General features: G+C 33.2%; 2 protein-coding genes across 3 annotated transcripts in view; one reads left to right on the top strand and one right to left on the bottom strand.

Annotated features, from left to right (window-relative positions):
• The window catches only part of LOC102592515 (uncharacterized protein Os08g0359500-like), a 5,993-nt gene extending 2,467 nt beyond the window's left edge, over window positions 1-3,526 (bottom strand). Inside the window, exon 1 of one of the 2 annotated variants that reach the window (XM_015314751.1) lies at window positions 3,378-3,526. In XM_015314751.1, coding sequence (XP_015170237.1) covers window positions 3,378-3,382 — 5 coding nt within the window. In that variant the 5' untranslated portion in view covers window positions 3,383-3,526. The remainder of the gene's footprint in view (window positions 1-3,377) is intronic. The other variant, XM_006360235.2, reaches the window with a different exon arrangement.
• Window positions 3,527-8,233: 4,707 nt separating this feature from the next.
• Window positions 8,234-12,917, top strand: LOC102591848 (NAC domain-containing protein 17-like). Its single transcript, XM_006360233.2, has 3 exons — window positions 8,234-8,680; window positions 9,729-10,904; window positions 11,190-12,917. The coding sequence occupies exons 1-3, from the start codon at window positions 8,476-8,478 to the stop codon at window positions 11,567-11,569; spliced, it is 1,761 nt and encodes a 586-aa protein (XP_006360295.1). The 5' UTR covers window positions 8,234-8,475; the 3' UTR covers window positions 11,570-12,917.
• The last annotated feature ends 453 nt before the right edge of the window (window positions 12,918-13,370 follow it).

Below are 13,370 nucleotides of genomic sequence, written 5' to 3'. Positions count from 1 at the left end.
ACATCATCGTCGATGTCGCCACTCCCTTGGATTACAGCCCCAAGATACTTAAAACTTTCCTTCTTAGGAATGACTTGTGCGGCAAGTCTCACTTCCACATCTGTCTCATCCAACACATCGCTAAATTTGCACCCCAAATATTCTGTTTTGGTCCTACTCAACCTGAACCCTTTGGACTCCAGCGTTTGTCTCCACACCTCCAACCGCGCATTAACTCTGTCCCGCGTCTCATCAATCAGTACTATGTCATCCGCAAATAACATACACCACGGGACCGTCTCCTGAATAGACCGCGTCAACTCGTCCATCACCAAAGCAAATAGAAAAGGGCTTAGGACTGATCCCTGGTGCAGCCCCATCTCAACTGGGAAATGTTCTGAGTCTCCTCCAACTGTTCTAACCCGAGTCTTGGCTCCACCGTACATGTCCTTTATCGCCCTAATATAAATCATCGGGACTCCTTTAGACTCCAAGCACCTCCAGAGGACATTCCTCGGTACTTTGTCATAGGCCTTTTCAACTCTAATAACCATAAAAATTGAGTAGCTGTGTGTTTTCCGTCTAGTCATTTACAATTAAGCAGCATTTCAATATAAATATCACATGACATACATAATTTTACGAAGATAATTGAGAAGGCCATCGGCAGCACCATAATAACAATATTTTGCTCCTAATTGAACTGAATCCATCATCAGAACAGTGTTAATTTTGTTTAAGCCCAGAATTAAAGAGTCTAGATAATTTAAAAGATACAAGACAAGGAATCTGAGTGTCTACGCTCCAATTGGCAGGCTAGGGCGTGCGAGGGAATGCTAGATTTTCACATCAATAGTGACGGAGGACACTGTCTCCTTATATCATTTTTTTTCAAATCATGATGTCTAATTTCATGAAGTATCTGCTATCTCCACTAGCACAATCACTGAATAAATATATCCACCAATACTTGATGAAAAGAAATCGCCTAGTATTTCTGCCTCAACTGGGATTTAAATCTGAGATCTCATGATTCTCAATCAACTTCATCGGTTTCCTCATACGGTCTTAGGATATTCTCACCTCATGAGCTAGGTTTTGAAATTGAATTAGGCCTATAGTTCTTTTTTTTTAATCAATAAGACTAACACTAGTATAAGTGATTAAGTCAAGTAAAAGATAAACAACTTGGAGGGCCAACAAATGACTTATTTGATTGAATGAGTACTCTTTATTAGAAAATACGTTCTACAACTCCAACCTCACCATTAGACCATCAGCACCTCCCACTCTAAGTGACATTAACTGAAATTATTCCTAAGTGTACAAAAATAAAAGACAATTCAGGGCAAAATGAAGTCAACCCTTACCCTTTTCCCTTCACCATTTTTCCCTCGCAACTAACTCTAAACCTATTTTCATCCACATCCGTGGTTAAACAACACTCTAAAGTTGCTTTAAACAAGTTCATACTAGATCCATGGAAAGGCATTTTGATCACCCTCACTGAGAAAATATCAAGAGACGCTACACTAGCAAGAAGCTCAGTTATCTTAAACAGCAAATACAAAGGGAATGTCCTTTTGGTTCATATATCTATCGAAAGGAAATATGACAAATCGAGTATCTCAGCCAAAGTAATCACTACCTTTTTGTTCTCTTCATTTTCTTTTCTAACCATGAGTGAAAGATGAAGTTCCTATTCCCTTAGTATCTTAAAGGTACAAGGTAAAGGATATTAGATAAGATGCTATTAGAAATTAAATTGCTCTACAATCTAGTCTCAAAACATAATAGGAGGCAAGAATACACTCAAAAGAGAAAACTACACTATTTATTGCCCACCACCACCCCCATTCCACAAGCCTCTACACTATCCCCGCACCACGGGAGCAGGGCCTTCTACCCTTCCCAGTTCCCCCCTCCTTCCCAATACCTAACTCACCTCAACCCCTCCACCCCACCTTTGCACTCATTACAGTTTGCCTTAATTATTTATAGATAATCTTTGGACAATATTTTCTATACCTATCAAACACCAAAAAATAAACATAAAACAATTAATTTCCAAGAAAACATTTTTTGCTAGAATGTGAAATAAAAAATACTTGCATTAGCAATGCTTATGTAAGAGTGCCCTTAAAGTAAACAACCTCTTCATAAATATCTATTACACTGTCCAACACTTCACATTATTATTCACTACATAATAATCCAGGAGTATTATTAACCAAAACAGCATAACAATATCCATATTGATCCACCAATAGTTTTGCAAAGTGACCTTATCAATCAGAGGCAGAGCCAGGATTGAAAGTTTGAGGGTTCTAAATTTCCTTTTAAGAAAAGAGAGGGTGTTTGAACCCACAACTTGGGGTGTGCATCGGTCGGTTCGGTTTTATGTATTATTGGTTCGATTTATCGGTTTTCGGTTTTTTTAAATATGTTAAACCAATAACCAAACCAATAAGATATTTTTTATCGGTTTTTGGTTTATCAGTTTTGGTCCTTAACGATTCGGTTTCCGGTTTAACCAATAAGAAAATACTTATAAAATAAATATATGACTTTTCTAATAAATTTGATGCGAAAACCCAATAATGTAACTTTACAAATGCTCATAAAATAGAAACAATTATAACAAACATGAAACGAACTATACAAGTGCAACACAAAGAGAAATTAAGAAGAATAGGGTTCATACTTTAGATTTTAACTTTTTGTATAATGTGAAATTGTGAACTCAAAGTCATTGTGAAGAGTGAATTGAAGGCTAAAGGACAAAGATAGTAACTAGTAAGATATTGAGATTAATATATAATATTTAAGTACCAAGTAAAAGTAGTAAATTACTAGTCTTAATGGGTTATCAGTTTACCCAATAAACCAATATTAAAAACCAATACCGAACCGATAACCCAATAATTTTTTTTATAAAACCATTAAAAACTTGTTAACCCAATGCCCCAATAACAATAAACCAATAACACTTTTATCGGTTCGGTTTATCGGTCGGTTCGGTTTTTGCACACCCCTACCCACAACTCTAGGGTGAAATTTTCACACCGTCAATCAATTTTGTTAGGGTTCATAAGTTAATATACATATATATTTATTTAATTTTCTAGTACAAATACATGATATCAAAAAAGCTACTCGTTTTGTCCGAACCCACGCAGCCCACCTAGTTCCACCTCTGTTATCAATTAGCAAGCAAACTATATACATATAACACAACCTTCCAATGCACAATTAAACAGAGTTCAGCAAACCAAGTTAATATCCATAACAAAGTAAGCAAAAATCATCTACTTAGGGTTTAATTCAACTAAGAAAGCCCAAAACTTTCCTAACAAAGAGAGCACAATGTAACACAATAGATAGATTTAAAAAATTACCTCATGATGTTGTTAGTGTTTTGGGGGAGACGAAAATTGAGAGAGCAGATGTATGTATGTGCCGTTTTGAAATTGCTAGGTTTTGATTATATACTGAAGGTTTCGAAATTTGAAGGTGTGATGTTGCAAATTTCTAGATACTTCTATTGCCTAGATATTTGGAAAAGTGAAAATATTTTTATTGTATCATTTAAATACTCCTAATAAATAAAACAAACCGTACCTTTTATTTTTATTTTTTTATAAAAAAAAAAATCATAATGTAAAGGTGGTGCTTTTTGTGGCTTTTGTTATTGCCAGACTAGAACCAGTGTTTTAAAAAACTCAATTGGGACTCGCATCGAGGCTCGCCTCAAGGCGAGGCTCTAGCAAAGCACTTGAGACTCAAGTGTGAGGCTTAGTTATGTAAGACTTACGCCCTAAGCGCCCGACTGTACACCTTAAGCGCATCCAACGCCAACGCTCGAGGCACGTCTAACAGATCTTACACAAATTATGTGTTAAAAAGTTAACATTGTTGACCCTAATAATTCTTGAATAGTTGAATGATACTTAATAATTTTTAATCTATAGAGATAAGAAGATTGAGAATAACTCAAATAATAAGTTTTAGTATCGCATCTTTCCTATTTGGTAAAACTGTGAAAATAATTATACATTACGTAACATTTCTTTTAAAAATACGTCGCGAAATTTTACTTTTTCACTTATCATTGGTCTTCATGGTTTTGTCATATGTCTCAAAATTATTACAGTGTATTTTATTTAGCTATTTGAAAGTAATTTTATTTTTATTCATGATGGAGTGCTGTTTTTATGATAATACTAGTAAGGTTATTAAGATTGTATAGTATGATAAAAAAATATTTTTGAGAAATAATGATTCTTTTATTATTAGAAAGTTAAGATATTAGATTATTTATACTTGTATAATGAACTTTTATTTTCTATTAGTTTATTTAATCATATTTGTAATTATTTCAAACTATTGATTTATTTTTATAATTTGTGTTATTATATTATATTATTATACTATAGTATAAATTAAAAATTTAAAGATCCATAGGGCTTACGTCTCGCCCTATACTAAGTAAAACGTCTCGCCTCACTCCCCACCTTTTAAAACACTGACTAGAACTATGTGGTATGGTTCGATAATTACCTTGATTGAATTATTGAAAATCATTTAGTATAAATTTATTCTTTTTGTTAAAGAGAAATATAAGATCAAGTTCAGAATCAAAATTTATTATCTAATTTTAAAATTTTATACCAAATCTCTCGTCTTTCTATTTCTCTTGTTCTCCTCATGCGCTCCCTTCTATCTCTCCTTTTGAAATATTTTTTTCCACAAAATCAAGGTTCGAAAAGTGAATCAACTAACATTTGTATAATTTTTATATTGTAGTTATATACATCAAATATCTCTCAAGATTCTCTTTTTGTATTCTCCGGTGAAATACTATAATCATAAGTATGTTTTTCGATCTTCAGGCATCAAACATCGATACATGTGTAAGTGGTACAATGTTTAAAATGTTTGATACAATATATTAATAATATATGTATCAGGTTTGTCTGACATAATAATTGTGTATAGAGTTGAAATACAGCTACATGTATTATATTTGGGTAAGTATTTGCTTACATGTATCTGAATACATTCTGTATCAGCATGTATTTTTATATTTCTGCATTGCGAATGAATAAATAATACAAGAGTGAATGAACATAGATGATACAATGTGTATTAATTTATATCTGTCATTATATATCAGATTATGATCGTCGATTTTATTCATACTCGATGTATCAAATTGTATATTTGTTGGTACGACATGTATCTAGCATCTGTAGTTATAAATTGTAATCAAATAAATTATAGTTACTAATGATATGTAAGTTCCCTTTCAAATACTTATCTTATTAATAACAATAATTAAATGAGCAAATTACATAAATCCCACTAGTTTAGGTCTTAATTACTAAGATTTTCAGTAGTTTCAAATATTATTTTCTGTACCACATTTCATGCTTAAGATACATGAGTCTGAATACGCGAGATACATGTATCTACCGACTTTTAAAATCGAGATACATATTTCATTTGTTTAAATTAATTAGTTGTAACTAATTTCCTTAATCAGAAGAGTAGTTGAGATACATGTATCATTACTCACGAGATACATGTATCCATCAATTTCAAAACTGATTTACAGGATTTGTGCTTATCAACTTTAACAAGTTTTCCTAAAATAATGAAATCATAAATCATAGTAATTCTGTAATTGTAAACTTCATCTTCTTCATTAATTCCTTCTTTAGTATCTTAAATTTTCGAATATTTCGGCCTTGAGATACATGTATCATTTTTCATGAGATACATGTATCCATCGATTTTAAAAGTCGAGATACACGATTTATTACTTTGAATTAAAGGAGTGTAACTTATTTCATTAATTAATGAATAATTAACAAACCAAACAGATTTACAGGATCATTACGTATCAACTCTAACAAGTGTTCCTGAAATAACAAAATCATAAATCATAGTAATTTTGTAATTGTACACTTCAGCTTCTTCATCAATTCATTCCTTTGTATCTTAAATTTTCGGCTTGAATGTTGGCGGATGAAGACCCTGCAATGACCAAAACCTAATTCGTAAAAGTTTATAAAATCAATTTTTATACCAATATTAAAACTCTATCTCGGGTATATGAAAGAAATGTAAACCAAGATACATGAGAATAATGAAAAATAATACTATAATTTACCTCATTAATACAACAATTGTGTGAAGAAATCTTGAACTTCTTCCGGATAATATTGGTCACCTGAAAGAAGCTAGTTAATGACTAATTTATAGAAAAGATGTATGTACCATGGCGATAATGAATATGAGTTTGTATGATGTTTGATTATCACGATTTAGTGAGGGAAGAGAGAGATGGGGTGGATGTGAAGTACTTTGGGTGGAGGTGAACATAAGGGTAATGATAAATTAATTTGAATTGCTAATGTACCATTAATTAAGGAGTTTAAATTTTAAGATAATTATTCAATACCAAATTCAGAGATTTGTGTATCTAATTAAATCTTTTAAAATATATGATATATATGTTAAAAATGATATTATGTGTAATTTTTTTAAATTAGAGATAACATAAGAATATATGATAATAAAGTATATCTAGTTAGATAGTTTTTCCTAATTAAATATAACAAATTAATAGGTGTGATTGAATAGTATATCATAAGTGCATGCACAAATATTACACGTATACTTACTAGTATAATTTATCAATTTAGTGATTGGAAAAAGCTAAAGTGGCATCCTTTTATTCGTTAACGACTTAACGTGATGTGTTCACCACATATATTAAACAAAAAAACACTTTAATTCCTTTCTATTTGATGTGTTCACACATGTTCAACTATCCGTATTATTCTAACACAATGACATAATATTAATCCTCCTCTCAAAATATTTGTCATATTTTATAAATAAAAAAATATTTTTTATGTTTTACCTTTCTAGAAATTGACTATATATAATATATTTTTTTGTAATTTTTTGATTATTTAAATATTAAATTATTCAAAATCTATTTAGTTTGAACAATTAATTAAATCTACTTTTAAAAAATAAAATATGATACATTATTTTAAAATTGAAAAATACTATATGCCAATGAAGATGGAATAATCTCATGAAATTGTCAAACTAATGGTTTGAATAAATAAAAATATAATATTTGAGTTGGTTGTAATTTTTAAATATTCTAATGCAAATTAAGATTAAGGTGACGCTACTTCTAAGTAGGAAAGTTGGATTAGAGTTTTGCTTTGACATTAGCAGGAAAACTTTAAAAGATTTTAAAATCACAAATGATATGATCCTTTCGATATTAAAAAATCTTAGAAAGTTGAAATTATAAAATTCAAATCTCGAATATATAGATAAATAAAAAAACCCTATTAAGCTATAGACATATGAACATTATTATGGTGATTATGTATTGCACGTGCTAAAGTTTATGTCAAATATTATGAAATTGTTATATTAAAAGAATAATAAGTTATTAATTTTATTGAATAATGATTTTTGATAAAATTATGTGTATCAAATAGTTTAAAATCACACATATTTATTTATGAAGTGAATATAGAGATTTGCAATTCCATAAGCAGGTGCACCTACAGATTTGAAGGGTTGAAATCCCTAATGAGAAATCTTTCACGGTACATTATGATTCTTTCGTGAAGCGCTTTTCCACTTTTGTCCATGCAAGCAAAGAGGTTTCAAGATAGCATACGATCAAAAAACTCCTGGCAAATCTTCTAGAGAGCGTATCCTTAGTCTCTACTCCATCTCTATTCTAAAACGAAAAATAGAAAGGAAAAGAACGTTAAAATATTTCAATATCTTGTTATTATGATTCATATATTCATTTGCTAAGATCATATCAGCATTGAAAATTTTCAAATTATATTCACAACTTGTAAATATTTTGATGTTTATGAAAAATATATATATTTAAAAAAAAATCAAATTACATATTCAAATGCTAATTTAACTTTAAATAAATTTAATTTTCATATCACATGTCCAAAGATAAGTTTTAGTATTCTCACGGAATTTTCTCTTGACTAACAAATAAAAAGTGTAGAAGTTGTCAAGATATGGAATTGCTTTTGTTAGACAACGCTTTACTTCTTATGTGAGACTTATCCATTCAAATTCAAATTTAGTTTGATTTCAATGCCTTCAATATGAAACTTCTAGATTCGAATTCAAATTAAATCGATTCCAGTACATCAGGAAAAAAGGAAAGAAAACTAAAGCTTAATCCCCTAATCCAAAAAGGTCACTGAGCTTCAGTCTTACCAAACACGTACCTCCCCATATATTCCCAGAACTTTCCTCCACTACCCCAATCATCCTGGCGGCTACTATATTTTTTCTCCTTTTTTGACTAAATCACTTGTCCCAATTCGATACCTAATCCATTTTTTCTCTCAAATTCATATTTTTTGGATACCCTTTTGCTTATTGAATCATTTTGTGATTGGAATTTTTTTGATTAGTGAAGAGATGAAGATGTTTGAGTTATCTGATTCGGATTCATTGGCTGGTTTTGCATCATCAAGGAATGTTTTTCCACCGGGATTTAGGTTTCATCCGACTGACGAGGAACTTGTTCTGTACTATTTGAAGAAGAAGATCTGCCGGAAGAGGATTCTGCTTGATGCCATTGCTGACACTGATGTTTACAAATGGGAACCGGAGGACTTGCCTGGTATGTTATGATATGATTTTTGAATTGTGGGTTTTGATTTTCTTGGTGTTTTGGGGTCGTTGACTTGATCTGATCATGGGTTTTGATTTTCTTTGTGTTTGGGTTTGTGATTTTTAAGCTGTTAATTGTGGAGGGTTGTGATTGATCTATGTATTGTAGTGATTTTTCTTGTGTTAATTGCATTGTATGTTCTATAATTCTCTTAGAGTTACAATTACATGTAGTTTGTGTATATGAACCTCTATGTGTTCTGTTTCATAATTGTTATGCGTTTTATATTTGCTGTGAGGAGTTAATTGTGCTTATGCACTTGAGCCGAGGGTCTTTTGGAAACAACCTCTCTACCTCCACGAGGGTAGTGGAGATAGAGGTAAGGTCTGCGTACATTCCTATCCTCCCAGACCTCACTTGTCGGATATCAAGGTATTATGTTGTTCGTTGTTGAGTTTATTGTACTTATAGGTGTATTGTTGTGTAATTGAGCTTCTAAGGTGGTTGTTGGTTTATACAGGATCATTTGTTGAATTAGATTTACTTGAAATAGCTTCATGTACCTGTGTTTATGGCCTAATTTCTCAACTTTATTGTTGTTGTTGTTTTTTTCCTTTCTGTGTTTTCTGTTCTCTAGGTTGGTTGGGGGTTAGCTTCAGCTGTATTTGTGTTTTTCCAAAACAAAATTTTAATAGAATTTGTATTGATTGAAGAACATCTGAGAATTATGATCTAACATGATCTTGAGTCGGGGGAGATCATCCGTGAAAGTCTAGAAATATCAGAACCAGTCTTCGCCATGCATTTCTTTACCTTTGGTTATCAAATGTAAATGTGACCATTTTGAATGTTGTTAACCCAAATTCTTCCCTTTTTTGTGTTTTGTTTGCTTTTCGCTCTTTTGGTTTCCTTCGTAACCTTTATCTTATTCATACTTGTTAATTGTTCTAAAATTAACTGGTACTGCTTTGTAAAATCATATTGTGGTAGATAGTGTTTCATGACCTTTGTTAATCTTTTGAATAGTATACTCATGGATTTGCTATTTGAACTGCAGATCTATCTAAGTTGAAAACTGGGGACCGGCAGTGGTTCTTCTTTAGTCCCAGAGATCGAAAGTATCCTAATGGAGCACGGGCAAACAGGGGAACGAAGCGTGGGCACTGGAAAGTTACCGGAAAGGATCGAACTATTACGTGCAACTCTCGTGCTGTTGGAGTTAAGAAGACCCTAGTCTTTTATAAAGGCCGAGCACCAGTAGGTGAACGGACAGACTGGGTGATGCATGAGTATACTATGGATGAAGAAGAGCTGAAAAAATGTCAAAATGCCCAGGACTACTATGCGCTTTACAAGGTATTTAAGAAGAGTGGCTCCGGGCCTAAGAATGGTGAGCACTATGGTGCACCTTTTAGAGAAGAGGAGTGGGCTGATGATGAATGTCCAAGTGCCAAAGGCTTTGTCCATCAGGATGCTCCTCCTGTTGATGGTGGACTCGAGGAGTTGTTGAACCCTGTGCTTATGGAGCCACTTTCTGTAGATTATGATTATGCACTGGAGCAGCTTGTACATGAGGAGGATACTCGAAGTACCTTGCTAGATCATTCGGCAAAGGAAGTTAATTTTCCCCACCACAGTGCGGTGATTGCCCCAGCAAAGGAAAGCTTTGACTTGACACAGTCTGGCACATCACAGCTACAGTTACATGAGGTAACAGAAGTCACATCTGCTCCCGTTATTTATGAACAGCAGCCACATGTGGTGGAAGAGGATTTCCGTGAAGATTTTCTGGAGATGAATGACCTCCTTGGTCCGGAGCCAAGCACTCAGAACTTTGATAACTTGGAGCTGTATGTTAAAAACTTTGATGAGGCAGGACCAAGTGGTCAAAACTTTGATATGCCTGCTGGAAACTTTGAAGATTTGCAATTCGATTTTTTAGATGGGTTGTCAGAGTTTGACCTGTTTCATGATGCACCGTTGCTTGATGATATAAGAACAACTGAAGTTGGGCAAATTACTGAACCATACATGAACAACTTTGTGAATGGTTCTGAAAACCCTGCTTCTACAACATATATAAGCACTTTTCAGCATGAAATGATGAACAACCAGCTAATGTATTTGAATGAGGGAGAACAGACTAGCAATCAACTGTGGACACAAGATCAAAGGTTCAACATCTTTAACCCCAGCGAGGCAAATCAGTTGGTTGTTCCTCCAGCTACTTCAGGTACCCAAATGATCTCAAACAGCAATAATGCAACTTTTGCTTGGCCTATGCTGTATTAATGATCTTTTACGATTTTCATAAAACACATTTTCTATGTGATCTGACTTTATGGAGCTCTTGGCAGATGATGGTATAAGAATAACCATGTCATCTTCAGCATGGCGAGAACTCTATTGCCCAAGTGGAAATGGGGGAGTTTGAGCCAGCAAGAGCTCTGCTGCTGCTAATATATTGGTGTTAGATTATTTTTTTTCCTAATTTTTTCAAGTTTTGGCAATGTTTTAGGTGTTGTATATGATAGTATTTTGGCAAATCATCCTATTGGCGCAAATCAAAATCAACTACCCAATCAAGACGATGGTACACCATCATGGTTGACCTCTCAGTTGTGGGCCTTCGTGGATTCTATACCTACTTCTCCTGCTATAGCTGCTGAAAGTCCAGTGGTTAATAGTGCCTTTAAGCGCATGTCTAGCTTTAGTAAGATGAGAATAAACTCCAGGAACATGAATGTTGTGGCAGCAGGTAATACAGCAACTTCAAGAAGTTCGCGCCACTCTAAGAATGGGCTTTTTTATTTTTCTTTTCTTGGAATACTGTGTGCAATCTTATGTGTGTTAGTAGGAACATTTGTCGACATCTTGAGGAGACTCATATCCTCTTAAATATGCAAAGAAAAGTTGATGTTCTATCATTTGGCATCTTGCCAGAATCAATGAGAAGCAGAGCATACATTCTATGAGTAAAACAAAATCTACTTATAAGTATGATGTTTAAATTCCCCCTTCCCCTTGGTGGTCGTTTGGTTGCTAGGTAGAGTTATGCATGTATTAGTAATACAAAGGTTAGCTATGCATGTATTAATAATGTACGGATTAGTTATGCAGATATTGGTATTAGAATGGAAGGATTAGTTGTACAAAGATTAGTTATGCTAGGTTAAGTTGCCATGATTTAGTTATTCTACTTTCTACCTTGCATAAAATAATGCATAGATTTCCTCCTAACTTATACATGTGTTAGTTATGTGTAAAAGAAAAACATGAACCAAACATTGTATTAGCAATACTATGTTTTATGTGAAAAGAGAAAAAATCAACCAAACATAGTATACTTTATGCTAGATTCTACATGAGTATTATGTTTTTCCTCATTTTGTAACCAAACAACTTACAAAGTTATGCTAGTTTTTAATACATGAATAACTCCTCTCTAACTAGCAACCAAACGACCTCTTGTACCACCCTAAAGTAGTAACAAAAAGGAAAAAATAACATAGGAAAATATCCCTCAAGTGAACAGAAGAACAAAGGAATTATGCCATTGGCAATTTTGACTGAAGTTTGAGATTATTTCATAATCAGCTTCTTTTTGCTTTTAGAGTTTTGATTTGCAGGTATACATAATTGGGTTTAATTTAGGTGAGTTCAAGTTGATTTCTGATTTGGAAGGTTCAATGTGGCTTGAAATTTGATTTTGTGTCTAGTTTTCTTGTTTATAGGTTGCACAGGTTGACCTATTTGGTCAGGTAAGTTCGGTTTGGTACTTGTTTTCGTTACTCAAGAGGAAATCGATTTTTAACTTGTCTTGTGATTATGCAGCATAATATATCATCAGCTGTATAATCCAGTTACTACCTGCTATTCTTACTTTGTAAAATTGCTTGCTATGAATTGTTTGTCCTTCAGCTCATAGTTTTTTTCTGCTCCAAATTATGTTCAATTCCAACATGGTTTTTGTCATACCCTAAACTGGAGAAGTGACTATTCTTAACCTAGCTGAAGTATTTTGATCGTCCGAGTTTCGAAGTTACTAGTATGTATAACTTGTTTGGTGCTACAGACAAGGTTCGGAGAAGTGGTAAGTACACTGTCATTCTTAACCAGAGTTTCTGGTTTGAGCCCGTGGTATGATGCCACCTTTGTTTGGGAATACTTTACTCCAATGTGGGACTGGTAGCAAACTTCAGGTGGGAAGTCAAAAAATAAGTAAATTCAGTGATTCTAACAAATACCCAAGGAAGGACATGAAATTTCCAAAACTGTATTTTCGACTACACACTTATTCATTACTATTTCATTTGGGGGGACAACATCTATAGCTCTTAACATTTCTCAAAACTTCCTCATCTGCATTTACATTTTCCGGCAGCCGGAATGAGACCCCCGAGGCATCGCTCCACGTGCTGCCACTTGTCGCTCACTCGTTTCGCTTTCTCTCCACTTGTATTTCTCTGATATGTTTGCAACCTTAAAAATCAATTAGATCTTCTGTCTGACGCTCTGCCATGAAAAATAACACTTAGCTTTACAAGTAATAGCCTTGCAAATCTACACCCTTCTGAATATATGGAGCATAGTCCTATTATACAACCTATTGTTTCCACTTCTTTATTTTTCTTTCTCATTAATTCAATACCCAACTATATGTAGTCCTTTTCAAGTTTTTTTTTTTTTTTTTTTTTTT

This window comes from Solanum tuberosum, unplaced genomic scaffold (genome assembly GCF_000226075.1).
Source record: "Solanum tuberosum cultivar DM 1-3 516 R44 unplaced genomic scaffold, SolTub_3.0 scf00314, whole genome shotgun sequence".
Classification (NCBI taxonomy): Eukaryota; Viridiplantae; Streptophyta; class Magnoliopsida; order Solanales; family Solanaceae; genus Solanum; species Solanum tuberosum.
This window is presented reverse-complemented; position numbering and strand designations above follow the sequence as displayed.

Bases quoted from the DNA above. Each gene is read 5' to 3' on its own strand.
- LOC102591848 (XM_006360233.2), top strand. From the start codon at position 8,476: ATGAAGATGTTTGAGTTATCTGATTCGGATTCATTGGCTGGTTTTGCA. The intron at 8,681-9,728 runs GTATGTTATGAT...TTTGAACTGCAG, and splicing joins GGAACCGGAGGACTTGCCTG to ATCTATCTAAGTTGAAAACT. The intron at 10,905-11,189 runs GTACCCAAATGA...GCAATGTTTTAG, and splicing joins TGTTCCTCCAGCTACTTCAG to GTGTTGTATATGATAGTATT.